At 39.8% G+C, this 17,471-nt stretch overlaps 1 protein-coding gene across 2 annotated transcripts; it reads right to left on the reverse strand.

Annotated features, from left to right (window-relative positions):
* Window positions 1-2,701: 2,701 nt before the first annotated feature.
* On the reverse strand, window positions 2,702-16,806 carry LOC122034416 (pentatricopeptide repeat-containing protein At5g38730-like). 2 transcript variants are annotated; one of them, XM_042593664.1, is made up of 4 exons: window positions 15,299-16,806; window positions 3,800-4,426; window positions 3,570-3,693; window positions 2,702-3,066 (listed from the first exon to the last, which is right to left on the reverse strand). In XM_042593664.1, the coding sequence occupies exons 1-2, from the start codon at window positions 16,605-16,607 to the stop codon at window positions 3,921-3,923; spliced, it is 1,815 nt and encodes a 604-aa protein (XP_042449598.1). In that variant the 5' UTR covers window positions 16,608-16,806; the 3' UTR covers window positions 2,702-3,066; window positions 3,570-3,693; window positions 3,800-3,920. The 2 variants fall into 2 exon arrangements, with proteins under 2 accessions (XP_042449598.1, XP_042449597.1); XM_042593663.1 differs by having other exon boundaries at window positions 2,702-3,693.
* Window positions 16,807-17,471: the final 665 nt, after the last annotated feature.

Consider the following 17,471-nt stretch of genomic DNA (forward strand, 5'->3'; position numbering starts at 1 on the left):
AAACTTAATTTTATATTTTTAGAATGCAAAATCACCTTCACTATTATGAGTGTGCATAGTAGAATCTTCATATCTTGATACCGATATAATATATCGATCCCACTTTAGTTTAGCAAGGCATATGTAAGTGGCTCTACTTTAGGTCGGCGCTCGTCCAACTCGGTTTCCCAAGTTCTCTATATAGTTTGTTTGACCTCCAAAATATCACATTTTACTCAATGTCCTAGTTCCCTAGCCAACCCTCCCCTCCACATACCCATACCTCTTTGATAGGAAACACCTCGAGTTCCCCATTCTCTTGGCAGCCCAAGTAACTTGCAGGCAATAGTCTAATGTGGCCCCTTAGGATTATTGACCTCGGGGATTATGAGTTGCGGATTACTGAGGCTTAGGGTTTAAATAATGATCTCTATAAACATCAAAGTCAATGATGGCACGAGAATCTAACATTAATCTCTCTTGCTAGTAAATACTTTCTTCTCCATTATTGTTTTATTATCTCCACAATACATACTATTATGACTTGAGGATCACAAGAATTTTACCGGACAATTTTGATACTTTTAACACGTGTTATCTTATTTATTTGTAGTATAACTTTTATCCGTCACCAATCCACTTTAGTATTTAGCCGAGCAGCAAATTTCAATCGCATCATATACTAACTATGGTAGAAAAATATACACATAAAAAGACAATCATATAGTGGTAGAAAAATATATACATAAAAAGACAATCAATCATATATGATATCGATGGCAGAAAAGTGTACACATAAAAAAGTCAACTATAAGATAACGTGGTACAACTCAGATCAGATCATATGCATAAGAATCTTCTTGCTGTACCTTAGCTTTGCTACCATGATCTAATTCCTTAGAGTAGGAGCTTTGCTACCTTAGCTTAGTGTACACAAGAATCTTCATGCGTAACCCTTCCTTACAGTAGGAGCTTTGCTACCTTAGGTTAGTATAATATGCACAGCTCCTTGTCTACGAAATCTATCATGTTGACCTGATGGCAGGTCAACAGAACCTAGGATAGGATGACACCTCTGCCAGCTAACCCCTGAACTGAATCCATGAGGAACAAACTTAGCAACCAAAGAATCAAGTACTATGAACAACTAAGCTAATGACCTTTGGTCAAAACACCTTATATATAATAATTAATCCTCTCACGTGATCTCATTAACTTTGCCCATCTTACGATGACATTACAGTTATATATATAAAAGAGGACCGACTATAATTAAATCCATTGACTTCCAGTGCCTCAAGCTTGTGCTATAAAACCATGCAAGTGCTTCAAGTGTGAGTACGTACCTCTTCCTCCTCACCATTTACCAATGGCTCACCTTCTCCCAGTTCTCCTCCTGCTGGCCTCCCTTCGGCTGGCCCAAGCTCAGTACTTCAACTTCCCTCCGCCTCCGTCGTCGCCGCCGATTCCCACTCCCGCAGCTGAGCCACCTTCTCGGGTGGCCGGGAGGAACCATCCATCCGATTCCTTCATCTGCAATGACCCCCGCAGCTCTTGCTTCGGCCGAAACCTTACCTGCCCTCCTCAGTGCCCTGCCTTCCGGCCAGCGAATCCCAATGAGAAGGCGTGCTTTGTGGACTGCAGCAATCCCACCTGCGAGGCTGTTTGTGGAAGTAAATATGAATTTGCAGATCCATCTTTTTGCAGCAATGACTTTGATTTTCATTTTGTTTGATTTCGAACAGGCAGAAGACCTAACTGCAATGGCGTGGGGGCGGCATGCAGGGACCCGCGGTTCGTCGGCGGTGACGGCATCGTGTTCTACTTCCGCGGACGGGCGAACCAGCACTTCGCCCTCGTATCCGACGCCGGCTTCCAGATCAACGCGCGATTTATCGGCCTCCGCCCCGCCGGGCGCCGCCATGACTACACCTGGGTGCAGTCGCTCGGTATCCTTTTCGGCCGCCATTCCCTCACTGTGGTCGCCACTCCTGCCGCTTCCTGGGACGCCTCCGCCGACCACCTCTCCTTTGCCTTCGACGGCGAGCGCTTCGACCTTGCCCTCGGCCACCTCTCCGCCTGGTCCGCCGGCGACCTCTTCGTGGAGCGCACCACCACTGTCAACAGCGTGGCAGTGGCTCTTCCGGGGGCGTTTGAGATGAGGGCGACTGCAGCGCCGGTGACGGAGGAGGATGACAGGGTGCATCACTACGGCGTGCCGGCCGGCGACTGCTTCGTGCACTTGGATGTCCAGTTTAAGTTCGCGGGGCTGACGGAGAGGGTGGAAGGCGTGCTTGGCCAGACCTACCAGCCGAACTACCGGAATCCGGTGAAGCTGGGGGTGGCGATGCCCATCATGAGCGGGGAGGAGCGCTACTTCGTGCCGTCCCTGCTGGCCACCAACTGCAACAGCTGCATCTTCTCGCCTGAAGCGGCTGCTGGAGACGGGGACACATCGTCTACGATTCACCGGCAGTCATCTTGGATTGCACAAGCAAGGTAATGGCAGCACGGAAGTGGTGCGCATGCATGGCATGGAGCAGGAACAGGTGAAGAAGAAGAAGATACGTACTTTGATTGTCCTCTTTGAAAAATTAGTTTATGTTCTGTTGTTGAGGCACCTTCTGCTGTAATTTGTCACTCAGTTAAAGAAGAAAATAAAGGATTTCACAAAGAGAACCATAAAGGGGAGATTAGCCCTAATTATTCTGTCACTCCACTTTTGTAAGCAAGATGAAGAACTTCTATTATCACTCCACTTGGACCTTCAATTATCTTTGTCAACTGAAAATTGCTAGGATGAAAATTTCAAAAATCCACCTTTTCTATGATTCATCCTCTTAATTCTCCATCCAAATACCAGGCCCCAAGATTCAAAATCAAACTGACAGGAGAATATGCAGTTGGAGCTTCACTGGATAAACCATTGGGAGAGACACTATATCACTGTTCTGAGCTTTTGCTTGGTTTCAGGATTCTCTCGCTTCAAATATATACTTCATGAAGACAAAATAAACTTCTTCTTCGTGTAAGAGCTGAGAAACTAAGGAGAGAATTCATGTCCAAGTGCGATAAACCTGAAATAACCTTGGAGCAATACCAAAATGACCCACAACAACAGCATTATGATGGCAAAAACTTAAGAGGGATTGAAAGCTTCTATCACAAAAAAGGATTCATACACGGACATGAAATTGTAATACCATAGACAAACACAAATCTCACTGCTCCAATCAAAGATATTCATGAGGAGCTTTGATTGCTGAGGTTAAATAGCAATGACTGCGTTGGAGAAGACTTTTTATCTTTGGAATATTAACACATACAGAATCAGAAATTAAAAAGTGTTTGATTTCCCTACAAGTGGTTGATTTGGTGTTGAAAGGAATGAAGATTCTGTGTATGTATGCCCCATAAAAATAAAAGTGCACATTTATTCCTTTTATCCTATGTCATACCCCAAGCTAACCGACATCTTCTAGTTGGAAAACCTGAGCCACTACCTACCATCAAGAATCTGGAATTCACCCTATTGCATGTCTCTGCATTGGTTGCATATTGACACTTTAGACCAAGTAAAAGCTACCAACCTTGTTGGATGAAGCTGCATGTATCACAATAGATTAGCTATTCAGGTTCATGTGGTATATCTTGTAAGTTCCTCGCAAAATGATTGTGAGCAGCCAGAAATCGTTGAAAATATTGTAGTGACAACTGCAACAAAATCAATATTATCATTGTTATCATAATAGCTATATGGGATCTGTACCTCATTAGGCACAAGTAACATAATATGCAACACAAAATTGAGACAATGTACCTTCGTATTTGATATTCTGTTTGTGTGGCTCTATTCAAGAAACATTCTTGAGTTGAATCTTCCCGTCACTATGTCAAAGTTTAGCCCAATTTTATATTATTTTAAACTCGCAGGAAAAAGGTTATCGAAATGAACTAGGCACATTTAAGGCATCCTTCTGAGAGTTTGGTATGGCTTCCTGCATCAGCTTGTATACATTCTTCGCGATAAGACCTCTCTCAATGGCATAGCTCCATAACAAGTCCAATACAACACTCTCATTTACATATGAAGCACAGAGGCATTTGTAAACCTTAGCTGTTATATTTAACTGCTTCTCAACCATTTCATTAAGTATCTCACAAGCTTTAATCCTCTTTCCTACACTCAAGTAGCCATATGCAAGAGAAGAATACACAAGACTATCTCCTAATATACCTTTGCCTAGCATCTTGTTATACACCTCATGTGCAACATTGACCATGCCTCGCTTGCATAGTCTTCTTATGAGAGCTCTGTATAATGACTTATCCACAGAAATGCCTCTTTTTCCAATATCATCCGAAATACTCAGTAAAGCTTCGACATTGTTCTGGCTACTATAACTATCTACGAGCCATGAGTAAGTAGCGTAATTTGGGGCAAAACCTGCATGAAATGAACCAGAGTAAAATATCACAACAAACCTCAATAATTTTTCAAGATAAACCTTGAAGACTAGCAGTGTAAAACCTTTGCAAATTCCTGAATGCAAAAACATTCATCCTGTAACATCAAATTTCGGAAGGATATAAACAAATGGAGTGTCACACAAGCAGTGCCAACCACCACATATTCATTTTAAATGAGGTTACCATTCTTTGAAAAATCATGCTCTCAATAATCCAGCATTAGACATAGTGAATAATTCTCTCTTTGATACTAGAACCTCTCATTTACTCCCTCTCACTCCAAACTGACACACTAATCACATGGAAAAAAATTTGAAAATATCATTGGACACATGTTTGGATCTGTGCCAAATACACCCGCATTAGACATAGTGAGAAATTCTCTTGTTGATACAAGGACCTCTCATTTATTCCCTCTCACTCCAAACTGTCACCTATCACTGATATTGACTACTGTAAGTATCCCGGGTACATTTTGATGTGATCAACCGGATTAAGTTAGGTCCTATAGTGTTTTGATTCTTATGTCCAAGTGTGCAGGAACTCAGGAACATAAAAAGTTGAGCGGAAGACACAGCAGACGAGAAGGATGACACGGGAATCGAGTCGACGGACTCGGTGCATTTGAGGGACGAGAAACTGCGGAAGAGTACACCGGTGGAGAGAGAAGAACGCGCGCGGCGCTTTTGAAGGACGAGAAGTCGGAGCGGAAGACTGCTCGAGGAGAAGGCCGGAGTTGGGTTCAGGTGAGCTCAACTCTGGAAGGCCGGAGGATCACCCAAGCGACCGAAGAAGAAGCTAGCGACTAGAGAAGGTGTCGGATGGTCAACATATAGCTGAGTGATCTGGGCGCCCGACACTCGGACCCAGACCACTTTGGTGCCGAAAGGGTGTCTCGTCGCAGTGGATCAACTTGAAGTCCACGTCAGCTTCGGTCTGGACACCCGATGATGGTCTCGGCGCCCTGAGATGGATAAATACTTATTCCTTTACCATTGCGAAGCAAATTGAGACGATTAGCTAGGGTTGCTCGGATTGGGTCCGGGCACCCAGATCGTGCATGTCATCAAACGGTCACGTCAACCAGTAAGCCTATAAAAGGAGCCCTGGTTCTCGAGATTTAAAACAACATTTGTATTCGAATAATTTCTTTCTGTTTTCATTGTTCTGAGCTGTAAATCATTGTACGAGACTTCTCCGCTTCCGAGAGTTTGCTCGATGAAGGAGTTATGCTAGTGCACTTCATTTGTCATGGATTAACAACCTCTCCGGTTGCAAACCAAGTAAATCCGCTAACCTCATTTCATTTTATGCAATTTAGTTTTATTTTTCTAAGAAGTGTTTCTAACTAAAGTCCAAAGTTCCGAGAATGGTGCATTTGTAATTTCAGACAATTCACTTGAAAAAATATTTGAAAATGATTATTAGGCACATGTTTGGATGTGTGTCAAATACTCCAGCATTAGGCATAGTGTGTGATTCTCTTTTAGATACTAGGACCTGTTATTTACTCACTCTCACTCCAAACTGACATCGATGCTGAGCACTTGAAAAAAAATTTGAAACAGTCATTGGACTGTTTAGATCTGTGTCAAATACTCATTCTGGAGTCGAAGGAACAAAGCTTGTGCTTGATTCCACGGAAATGGCTGACGACTTCCAATAATAGTCTAATAAACCTGCATATTATTATGCCAAGATTGATCAAGAAGAGACCTTGATAACCATCATTTGATCATGATATTTTGATTTATATAAGCATACCATTTAATCCTCTCATATGTTAATTTCACGTTTATATCATATTTCATGAGTTGTATGTGTTTTTGGACTTAATTGTGAATTATCTTATATTTGTTGTATTTGATGCTAATATTTGGATATATTATCTGTAGGCATCAAGGGATCATGGATCTGAGTTAGATCAGACCAAGTTGGGCTCAAATATGCATTCAGATGAGAAGATCAAGCTTTGGATCAATATTGACCGTCCATCTAAGATCTAAGGAAATCCGAGCCATCTACTATGATCTGAACCATCCAAGCTCAAGAACGAGTAGATCATCACCAAAGATCAAGATCTAAAGCTTTTGATCCATATCTGAGAAGATCTGATCGTTGATCAAGATCTAAAGCCATCTCAGCGGTTACTTCATATCTGAGATCTGATTTAAAAGAGAAGTTACAGTACTTAGCAAGGGGGGATCGCGAATTTGACGAGGAAGCAGAGGGCGCACATCTTCTTCCGCAGCTCTGTCGTCCTCCACCTATCGATCGCCGACGGCCATCAACCTAACGAAGCTTCTAGATTCAGAAGTCATCTTCTTACCGCCGGGCCTCACCTCTTCCTCTCCAGATTGGGAGAGGAGAAGCTTAATTTCCTGGATCGCGACACAGAAGAACAGAGGGTGGTTGATTGGACATCGTCTTCTCTTCCGCTTGTCGCCGATCTCCCACCAATCGATCTTCTTTGCCAACACCATCTTCATCCGTCACCAACCATTGGACGTGAGAAGGGGATTACCTTATTCGATCGCTAGACACTTCCTCTTCTCCTCTGCTTCTGCCGTGATCTAGTCGACTCCTCTCATCTCACCGGTGATTCCACCACATATCCTTCTTCCACAGCACATCAAATCCGAGGTTTCAACGGCAACAATTCAACCCATCCAGATCCGGATTGGTTTACTTCTATGTTAATTGTTTTCCTTTTATGTGTTGCTTGATTTCAATTGATTGTTGATGAATTGTTAGGGATGATTTCATTCATGCCTACAACTTGTTCATTAGAATGTTTCTTAGACTTTAGTTCGGTAATTCCTTTAGTTGTTTGCATTGCTTTGCTAATGTTGAATCAATTATGTTTGTGCCCTTCCTTTGAATGCAATTAGGGTAGATTAGCTTAGATTTCATTACTTACATTGTCTTTCATTGCTTAGTCTTAGAACTTAAAATCCAAACCCCCCCATTTAATGTCAAACTACCAAGCAATAACATTTGAGCCTAGATTTATCATACATTGTCTACACTTCTTGTGAGAGATGACCCGAGTCATCTCTATGCTACATTAGCTCAGAGGGGTTTAGGTACTTTATTGTTTGTAACCGTGTCATGACAACACGGTCTATCAAATTGGCGTCGTTGCCGGGGAATTGTTAACAACGTTTGATAATCTTAGGATTGTTTCTTATTTTTACATAAAATTTGAAAAAAAAAATTATTTTAATTGTTTTCATATGCATACATCCATGTGTTTGATCTTATATATTCTTGTGTCTTCTGATCTTATCTACTAGTGTTTCAATGTAAGAGTAGGAAATTTCATTGGCCATGGATCCATATTATCAGTACTATCAGTCTCAGACTCAATTCTATCAGCTTGAATATCAGTACTACCCACCTATGGAGCAGCAGAATATGTATTAGTCATTTCCTAATACCTATAATTCTAATGGGGTGGATCATTCACATTTTAGGTACGAGGTTGCACATAATCAGTTTATTGAGTCATATACGGCATATCGAAGCCCACAGGGAGTTCAGAATGATTATATAACTATGCAGAAGAGGATTCACGATATTCAACCATTCAAGGAGGAGATATTGCATGAATATTGGAAGAGATTCAAGGAACTTTGCTCTAGTTATCCTCAACATCCAATCAATGATCAGTTACTTGTCCTACATTTTTATGATGGGTTATCACCGATTGATTTGTACACGGTGGATAAAACTAGTGGAGAGGCCTTGATTGACAAGACTCCTGATGAAACTATAAAACTTTTGGAAAACATGGCCGCCAACCGTCAACAATTTAGAAATGGACAACTGGTTACCATAATAGCTGATGAGACCATTCCTACGGATATCGAGGTGCTTGAGAAGAGGGATTGTAGTGTCTTTAACAAACCTGATCTCGTTTCCATTACTCCACAGGACTCCTCTAGTATTTCTTGTTGTGATGCTGTAGTTGTAAGGATTTTTGACTTTGCTGATATTGTCGTTGTAGATGTTGTTGATGATGCAGGTATTGATGCTAATGATGAGGAGTGTAGGGGATTGCATAGTAGAAGTAATACCCCAAGTATCACCTCTTCTAGTTGCACATTCACATGAACTAGATATTGATGATGTAAGTGTAGGGGATTGTACATTGAAAGCAATACCCAAAGAATCAACTGAACCAGAGCCTAAGCTATTATTTGATGATAAGGAGACCACAGTCACCATTCTAGCACCTCCAGGTACCTATCAACATGACAAGGTTAGTATTCCTTTTGATTTTTCAAAAAATTTCTTAGAGGTACCGGTGATTAATTTTATTGGATGTGACTTACTTCTCGATACGTTTTCTGCAAAATGTTATATTTTTCTGTCTTCTTCTTATCCCACATGCGTGTGGGAGGAGTTGTCCTTTGTTGACTTGGCAAGAGGCTATAAGCTCTTGGAGTGGATCCTTAAATTGAACCGTCTTCAACCTCCAGGGAGTATTTTCAAAGAGCAAATGGTGGGAGGAGAGATTTTAACTTCAATGAATAGCATTCCATTTCCTAAGTGGATGATACTTCCTAACTGACTCCAACCATCGAGAAGGACCATTCCACTACCGGCATGGATGCTACTTTTAAACCGTTTGCAACCATCGAGAATAAAGGGGAGTTCGTTCTTTGCTTTTATTTTCACTTTATACTTTTATTTAGTTTCATACTTTACATTTGCATTTTGCTTCCATATTTTGCACTTTGTTTAGTCTACATAACATTTCATTTTGAATAAAATTCTCCATGGAATTGTTCTAGTAATACTTTTAAGATGGTAAAAGTTTTTTAAGTTTGACCATCAACTTTAGGTCATTTGACATGATTGAATGCTTTACTTGCATGCTATTGGTTGGTATGGTATAGATTCTATTTTGATTAATTGAGTTTGATTGGAAAATAATTACCTAGAGAGACTACCAAAAGCCTATACTTTATTCTCTTTTTGTGTGAAATGCACTCATGACAATTGAACTCTAAAACTTGCTTTACTTCTTTTCAAAATCACAATAACATATGTATGCATGGAAATGAAGGATATTTTTCATTCTTGTTCACTCATAATTTCTAGTTTCTTTCCCCACAATTTTCTTAAAATATTTTCATCTAGCATTTTAACCTTTGATTATCTTTGCTTGTGATTCTTTCATTGAGAGTTTTGGTTGATGACTTGATGAGTCGGATTGCCAAGATGGACATAGATGTAAGTGTGGGGGAGAAAGGTTATGAATTTTCAGGGAAAATGGAGATTTTGCAATTATTCATGAAGGTTGGTTCATTTTCTTTGATGCACTTTGGATTTGAAGCACTTTTGTGACAAATGGGCAGTGGAGAGATCAAAACATTGATATTCTCATTAAACAATTGCTGGAAAAAAATAAAGATATAAAAAAAAGTCAATGGTTGGTTCTCTCTACTTCTGGAAGTGGTTGCTGGAAAATTGAATTGGTCAGAGTCTCTTTGGTCTGAATATATGAAATAAGCATTACACCAAGTTGCATAAGTTGATGATGAAGAGCAGTGGCACTAAAAGTGTGTAACAGCAACGAACTGTTTTGAACCAAATCTTCTTTACAGAACTCTAGTCAATTATGAGTCCAAGAGGAGTTTTTGATCCCTAAGGGGTTATTTGGTGTTTGCTTCTCCCGGAGTCCCTTGTGATTAAAACCTGAAATTTTTTCCAGAGGCTGATTTCTGAGTTGATGCAATTCAGAATTGGAGAAGCTTATTTCCAGAATGATTGCTATTGATGTTACACCAAACTTGTTGGTTCTCTACCTATACTGTATGAACATATTCCTCAAGCTATCTGATATTAACTTCGGTCTTGATACCAGACTAAGAACAGGAAAAAATGAGATGCTAATCAGGAATCTGTGAGCTTATTCTTTATCAGAAATTATGCAGCAATCTGGATATGTTGTGTGCCATATCTTCTATGCAGTTTACTGATTAGTAAAGATTCCTAGTGAAGCTTTTGCTCTCTTCTTGTCTTCCTTGCCAAATTCTTTTATGGTTCAAAATCTATAAATCCAGGAAGCTGTCATCTGAAATTGTTGAGTTGTGAATTTGATCCCAAATTTTTAATGCAAGCTTCTGGACAGTGAAAGACCAAGAAGTGCACTTGACCTTCCATTGCCATTTTTCTCTTTTTAGTGCTGATTTCAGAGAATGCAATGGATTGAAACATATAGAGAAGGAACTAGATGAAAAAAAAAAGAGTGATGAGGAGGGTAGAGAAGCTGAAGCTGAATTTACTGATACTTAGGAGTTGCTGGACAGCTGAACCAATTTTATTGAATCTCCATTCTTATTGGGAGAGAAAAATTGAACTGCTGGAAGAAAAGAGTAGATTTGTTGTTGCATTGCTGCAATTGTGTGGATTCTATAGAGAATAACCTGAATATGATTTTGAGCATGTTCAATTACTAAATCTGATTCAGTTCAATTGAAGTAAGACTACAGGTTAAGAAGGTTGCTGATTCTGTTTTCTGTTTGGATAGCTGATGTTGCTCATGAACTGCTGCAATATCGATTTAAGTCATCTTTGAAGGGCTGTGACCAAAAGCTGCAGAATTTGAAGGGAGCAATATCATGGGAAGCACACAACAGAAGCTATAGCAGAATTCATAATTTAGCCATCTTATGCTATTAAGTTTTTGAACCTTCGTTGAACTTGAGTCCTGAATGGCACGATTGAATCTGAATTCAGAAAAACAAGTTCAGAATTGTACAAGTTTTGCTGATGGCATTGATTCCAGGAATTTCTGAAATTGTGAAGTATCAGAATTCTATGATACATCTTTGAATCGGATTGCTTTGCCAAATTGCTGTAGCTTTGAACCCTGAGGATTCTGTTGAAGCTTAAGATCTAAAACTGAATTCTGAATCTGAATTTGGAAGGTTTGTTGTCTTGTGTCAGATTTCTGGAATTTCTGTAATGCAGGAATCTGTCTTTAATTAATTGTTTCAGCTAGGTAATTTCAGAGATCAAAACCAAATTGTTGTACCCCATTAGTATGCAAGAGGAAAATTAGAAAAGCTGAGCTTCTGTCTTGCAATATCATTTGCTATTCCATCCTTCCAATGAGCACTCTCTATTGCCTTAACAACATTCAGATTCAATTAAAGTATTCTACTGAGTTCTGTCTCTTTCAATAATGGCATTTCATAAATGAGAAGATAGGAAGTAGAAGTTTGTTCAAAGGGGCTGCTGTTAGTGTCTATAAACCTTGTTTCAGTCCCTTGCCTTGTGAAGCTTAATTCTTGATGAGATATGGTGAGATGACCTTAGACTCTAAGTTCTGAAACCAAACTCTTACAGAAACTGAAATTTCAGGAAGGAGCTGATTCTTGAAACTAAGTGGTGGATCTGGAGAGTTAGTTGTGAGATGAATTTTGAATTTGTGTTGGGGAATTCTGTGATGAATTATGCCAAAGAATTTTGGAGTAGGTCCTGAATTCACAGATTGGAGAGGAAATAGTACACAAAGATAGTGTATCAAGTGAAGCTTAAGCATGCCAAGTTTTTGGGTTAGCTATCTGATCAGAGAAAAGCTTAGCAAGATTTCTTGTCAAAGAATCTATCATGGTAGATCATAAGTACTTGGACAGCAAAGATCACCATTTATAAATGATTAGACAAGCATGTTTATAAGTATCAGCTGCTGCAGATTTCTGAAACTAGTATCAATTCTAGAAGTTTTTGATTGTTCTGTTGAGTCTGATTTCTGAATCTAACCAGCTAAACTTCAGTGCAAGAATTCAGTAGGTTGGCATGAGTTGGAAACATGTTACATGGATCATATTCCAAGGAAGAAACAAGTGATGTTGAAAAATTTGAAATTGGGTGGCTGCTACACATGCCTATTTTGGTGAAGTTAACGTGGTGAATTGTAATGGGCCATGCTAAATGTCATTCCTTCATTTACTCCATCAACATAAGATATTATTTTCTGCACATCAATTGGTTAACTCATTAGGTTACTCATCCAAGACTCTCTCAGTTACTCTTTGAATTCTTTCTTTCAATCATTTTAATTGTTTCACTTAGTTCTTTTTGATTCTATTCCTTCTCTTAATAAATCCTTTTGATTCATGTATGACATGTTTTATAGTGGTGGAGAAGTAGAAAATAAGAAGCATATGGTAGTGAACTGTTGTGAGTGACATTGAGTGAGCTCCGCTTATACATGTTTGAGTGTAAGAGTTAGAATAGGTGAATACCTTGTGAGATTGCATCTTGCTTAGTTATTTCAAATGGATTGAAGCCATTATGCTTATTGATTAGCGTAGGGATTGCATTCATAATTGTTTTGATCTTTAGATGGTCTTAGTTAAATTTCTTTTATCATCTTCTAGGTATTGTTAAGGAATTATTATGGAGATGAATTTTAATTGTTTCTTCTTTTGTTTGCTTGCCCGGGACGTGCAAGAATAAGTGTGGCGGAATTTGATAACAATCATTTGGTCATGATATTTTGATTCATATAAACATACCATTTAATCCTCTCATGTGTTAATTTCATGTTTATATCATATTTCATGAGTTGTATGTGTTTTTGGACTTAATTGTGAATTATCTTATATTTGTTGTATTTGATGCTAATATTTGGATATATTCTCTATAGGCATCAAGAGATCATGGATCCGAGTTAGATTAGACCAAGTTGGGCTCAAATCTGCATTCAGATGAGAAGATCAAGCTTTGGAACAATATGGACCGTCCATCTAAGATCTAAGGAAATCCGAGCCATCTACTATGATCTGAACCATCCAAGCTCAAGAACGAGTAGATCATCACCAGAGATCAAGATCTGAAGCTTTTGATCCATATCTGAGAAGATCTGACCGTTGATCAAGATCCAAAGCCATCTTGGCAGTTACTTCAGATCTGAGATCTGATTTAAAAGAGAAGCTATAGTACTTGGCAATGGGGGATCGCAAATTTGACGAGGAAGCAGAGGGTGCGCATCTTCTTCCGTAGCTTTGTCGTCCTCCACCTATCAATCGCCGATGACCATCAACCTAACGAAGCTTCCAGATTCAAAAGTCATCTTCTTACCACTGGGCCTCATCTCTTCCTCTCCAGATTGGGAGAGGAGAAGCTTAATTTCCTAGATCGCGACACGGAAGAACAGAGGGTGGTTGATTGGACATTGTCTTCTCTTCCGCTCGTCGCCGATCTTCCACCAATCGATCTTCTTTGCCAACACCATCTTCATCCATCACCAACCACTGGACGGGAGAAGGGGATTACCTTATTCGATCGCCAAACACTTCCTCTTCTCCTCTGCTTCGGCCGTGATATAGTCGACTCCTCTCATCTCACTGGTGATTCCACCACAGATCCTTTTTCCACAGCACATCAGATCCAAGGTTTCAACAGCAACAATTCAACCCTTCCAAATCCGGATTGGTTTACTTCTATGTTGATTGCTCTCCTTTGATGTGTTACTTGATTTCAATTGATTGTTGATGAATTGTTCACTTCCACATCAGATTGCATGTGTTAGGGATGATTTCATTCACGCCTACAACTTGTTCGATGGAATGTTTCTTAGACTTTAGTTCGGTAATTCCTTTAGTTGTTTGCATTGCTTTGCTAATGTTGAATCAATTATGTTTGTGCCCTTCCTTTGAATGCAATTAGGGTAAATTAGCTTAGATTTCATTACTTTCATTGTCTTTCACTGCTTAGTCTTAGAACTTAAAATCGGTAATTCCTTTAGTTGTTTGCATTGCTTTGCTAATGTTGAATCAATTATGTTTGTGCCCTTCCTTTGAATGCAATTAGGGTAGATTAGCTTAGATTTCATTACTTACATTGTCTTTCATTGCTTAGTCTTAGAACTTAAAATCCAACCCCCCCCCCCCCTATTTGATGTCAAACTACCAAGCAATAACATTTGGGCCTAGATTTATCATACATTGTCTACATTCCTCGTGACAGATGACCCGAGTCATCTCTATGCTACATTAGCGTAGAGGGGTTTCGGTACTTTATTGTTTGTAACCGTGTCATGACAACACGGTCTATCAGACCTCTAACACTAGATATGCACCATCTCTTCAGCATACTAAGACCTCTAGCAGTAGAATGCACCATCTCTTCAACGTACTAGGTGTAGCTGGACACATGCATGCAAAGTATAAATGTAGGAAATTGATACTTCTGGTTGATTTATTTCCACATAACATTGTTCAAACTCACTGGAATTCATATAACCATCAAATATAATACACAAACTGTAACAACCAGATCTAACAAGGCAGAGAGTGATTGTCGGAGCACAAAGCTCAAACAAGGTGTAGCTCCTGGCAGACTTCTAAAACAATGTCGGCAGGAACATATACTGAACCAAGAAATTATGGTTGGGATATGCAACTCACCTTAAATAGATTGAGTATGTACTCTCAACAAAGAGGCACCTTTTCATAAAATTGATTGAGTCTCAACAACAATTCATAGTTAAGTGTGTGTGTGAATCGACTCTGAGATGGATGATCTCCCATGAAAGTCCTCACCTTGAGTCATGTTCCACCATGGGAAAAAACTGTGAGGCCGACGCTATAATATATCAGTCAAATAGACAATACGTTGATGTTACTGAGCAAATGGTGCATTACACAAAGCACTATATACAGTGTGTTAATAATATCTCGATTTTGCAAACAACTTAAGTTTTTCTATCTTCAGCTACACATACAAACAAAAAACTAGGCAAACATATGCTAGAGTCCTATCATTCGTAATCAGTATATCAGATAATGGAAAATAAACATTAATGTTTGCTAGAAATCAATAATACCTGCTTCGAGCATGTCAAGGACAACTTCCTTAGCCTCATCTAGTTGTTGGACCTTGCAGAAGCCATGTATCAAGGCCTTGTAAGTAAATTGGTCTAGGGCTAGTCCAGACTCCAGCATCTTGTTCCTTAACTTCCATGCAAAATCCATGTTTCCTCTCTTGCAGTATGCATTAATCAACGTGTTGCACGTGAAATTATCGGGTTGCACCTTTCTATCATCCATCTCATTCAACAGATCATTAACAGCCTTCAATTTACCTTCTGTGCAAAGCTTTCGTATGATTGCATTGTACGTAGCCACCCCAGGATTCATACCTTTTGCTTCCATCTCTTCACGCAATCTAAGTGCTTCATTGAGGTCATTCATTCTGCAATAGCCATCTATGAGCGTAGTATAAGTAACTTGGTTCGGAATGGCATGCTTGATCTCCTTAAAAAGCTTTGATGCCTCCCTCATTCTACCTTCTTTACAAAAACCATGGATAAGAGAATTATAAGTCACAATATCTGGATGGATTCCTTTCTTCTCCATTCTATCCTGAATAGCCAAAGCCTCATAGTGCATTGCCTTCTTGCAATACAGCGAGATCAACGTGTTATAGGTGAACAAATCAGGAGGTACAGCCTTCCTCTCCATCTCCAGCAACAACTTATCGGCCTTCTCATTATCCCCCGATTTGTAACATACATGGATCATGACATTGAAAATGTAGAGATTGGGAACAGCTCTTAAGCTGCGAAGAGCTTCATAGACGTTCCAAGCTGTGGCCGTTAGTCTTGCTTTAGCTAGTGCGCTTAATAGAGCGCTGCAAGCATGAGGATCAGGTTTTAGTCTTCTCTTCTTCATTTCATCAAACAGCTGGAGTGCGTCCTGGATCTTGTTCGACCGAGCGTGGATGAAAACGAGCCAACTTACGATTTGCGAATCGGAGTCCTTGTCGTCGTCATCATCGTGAGTGCTGAGAAAGGATCCCAGCACTGACGGCGAAGAGACGAGCTGCTTGAAGGCGAACTTCTCGAGCAAATCGCGGGCTTCTTGGAATCGCCGGGCGTTGGTGAGGATGCGGACCATGGCGAAGTTGGTGGATAACGAGTGGCGGTAGTGGGGGAGAGAGAGAGCGGCCCAGTTGAAGAAACGCCACGAGAGGGCGGAATCGAGGGAGAGGTGGAGCAGGATTCGGTGGACGGAGGAGGAGAGGCGCGTGGTGATGTGGGGACTCGACAGAGTGCGCCAGCTTCCCTTTGAGGCAATTGCGCAAACACCTTGAATGAAGAGTGCCTCGTTCCTTGCCTTCGCGCGGCTTGCCATCTCCAAAGTTACAATTCCACTGACGCAGAAGATCGTGTGAGGCGCCGCTCCATCTTGGACAGATTGTTTGCAATATAATATATACGCCGATTTACTAACCAAAGGATTCCTAAGACTCCTTTGATGTAGAACATGTTAAGATTTTAAAATTTTGAATATGATAGAGTCATCAACAAGTTTTGACCAAAACTAGTTAATAGCTTTAGGAATATTAAAATAACTTCAAACCAAGGCTATTACGCTCCTAGAAACCTCCATAGTATAATCATACCCTCAAATCTTGATTTCACGTTCTAAATTGAGAGTTATATTTTTTAAAAATCCTTATAACCTTGAGATAATTTGACCTAATTTAGACTCTCAATATAGGTTATGGAACTAGGTCTAAAGGCATGATTTTTATCAAGAAGCTTCCAAGAGTGTAATTGTCTTAATTTAAAGTGATTATGAGATTCTTAAGGCCATCAGTAAGTTTTAATCAAAACTCATTGACGATCCTACAATGTCCGTAATTTCAAAATCTTAATATAGATTGAACTAAATAGTCTTAGAAACTCTTTAGTAATATTAATGAGTAAGTATGACAGACCTAAGTCCTTTATTTTTTTTAGAATGGTAGATAGTTTTTTTATATTATATGAGAAGATACATATTAGATGCATGCAAAGCGAAAAAAGTGCATTTGGATCTTGTGAAACATCCTCTCAACATTGGGAATATCTTCCTCATATTGACGGTGATTATGTGCTTGTCATAACAAAAAGACCGTACAAGACATGTCCAAGCATCTATCTCTAGTCAAGGACTCATCACTTTGGTATCTCCGAAGGAAGACCTTTAGCATTCGCTTGGAGGTGCTCATGT

Source organism: Zingiber officinale, chromosome 11B (assembly GCF_018446385.1).
Source record: "Zingiber officinale cultivar Zhangliang chromosome 11B, Zo_v1.1, whole genome shotgun sequence".
In the NCBI taxonomy this organism is placed as follows: domain Eukaryota; kingdom Viridiplantae; phylum Streptophyta; class Magnoliopsida; order Zingiberales; family Zingiberaceae; genus Zingiber; species Zingiber officinale.

Bases quoted from the DNA above. Each gene is read 5' to 3' on its own strand.
- LOC122034416 (XM_042593664.1), bottom strand. From the start codon at position 16,607: ATGGCAAGCCGCGCGAAGGCAAGGAACGAGGCACTCTTCATTCAAGGT. The intron at 4,427-15,298 runs GTATTATTGATT...CATTTCATGCAG, and splicing joins CCTTGACATGCTCGAAGCAG to GTTTTGCCCCAAATTACGCT.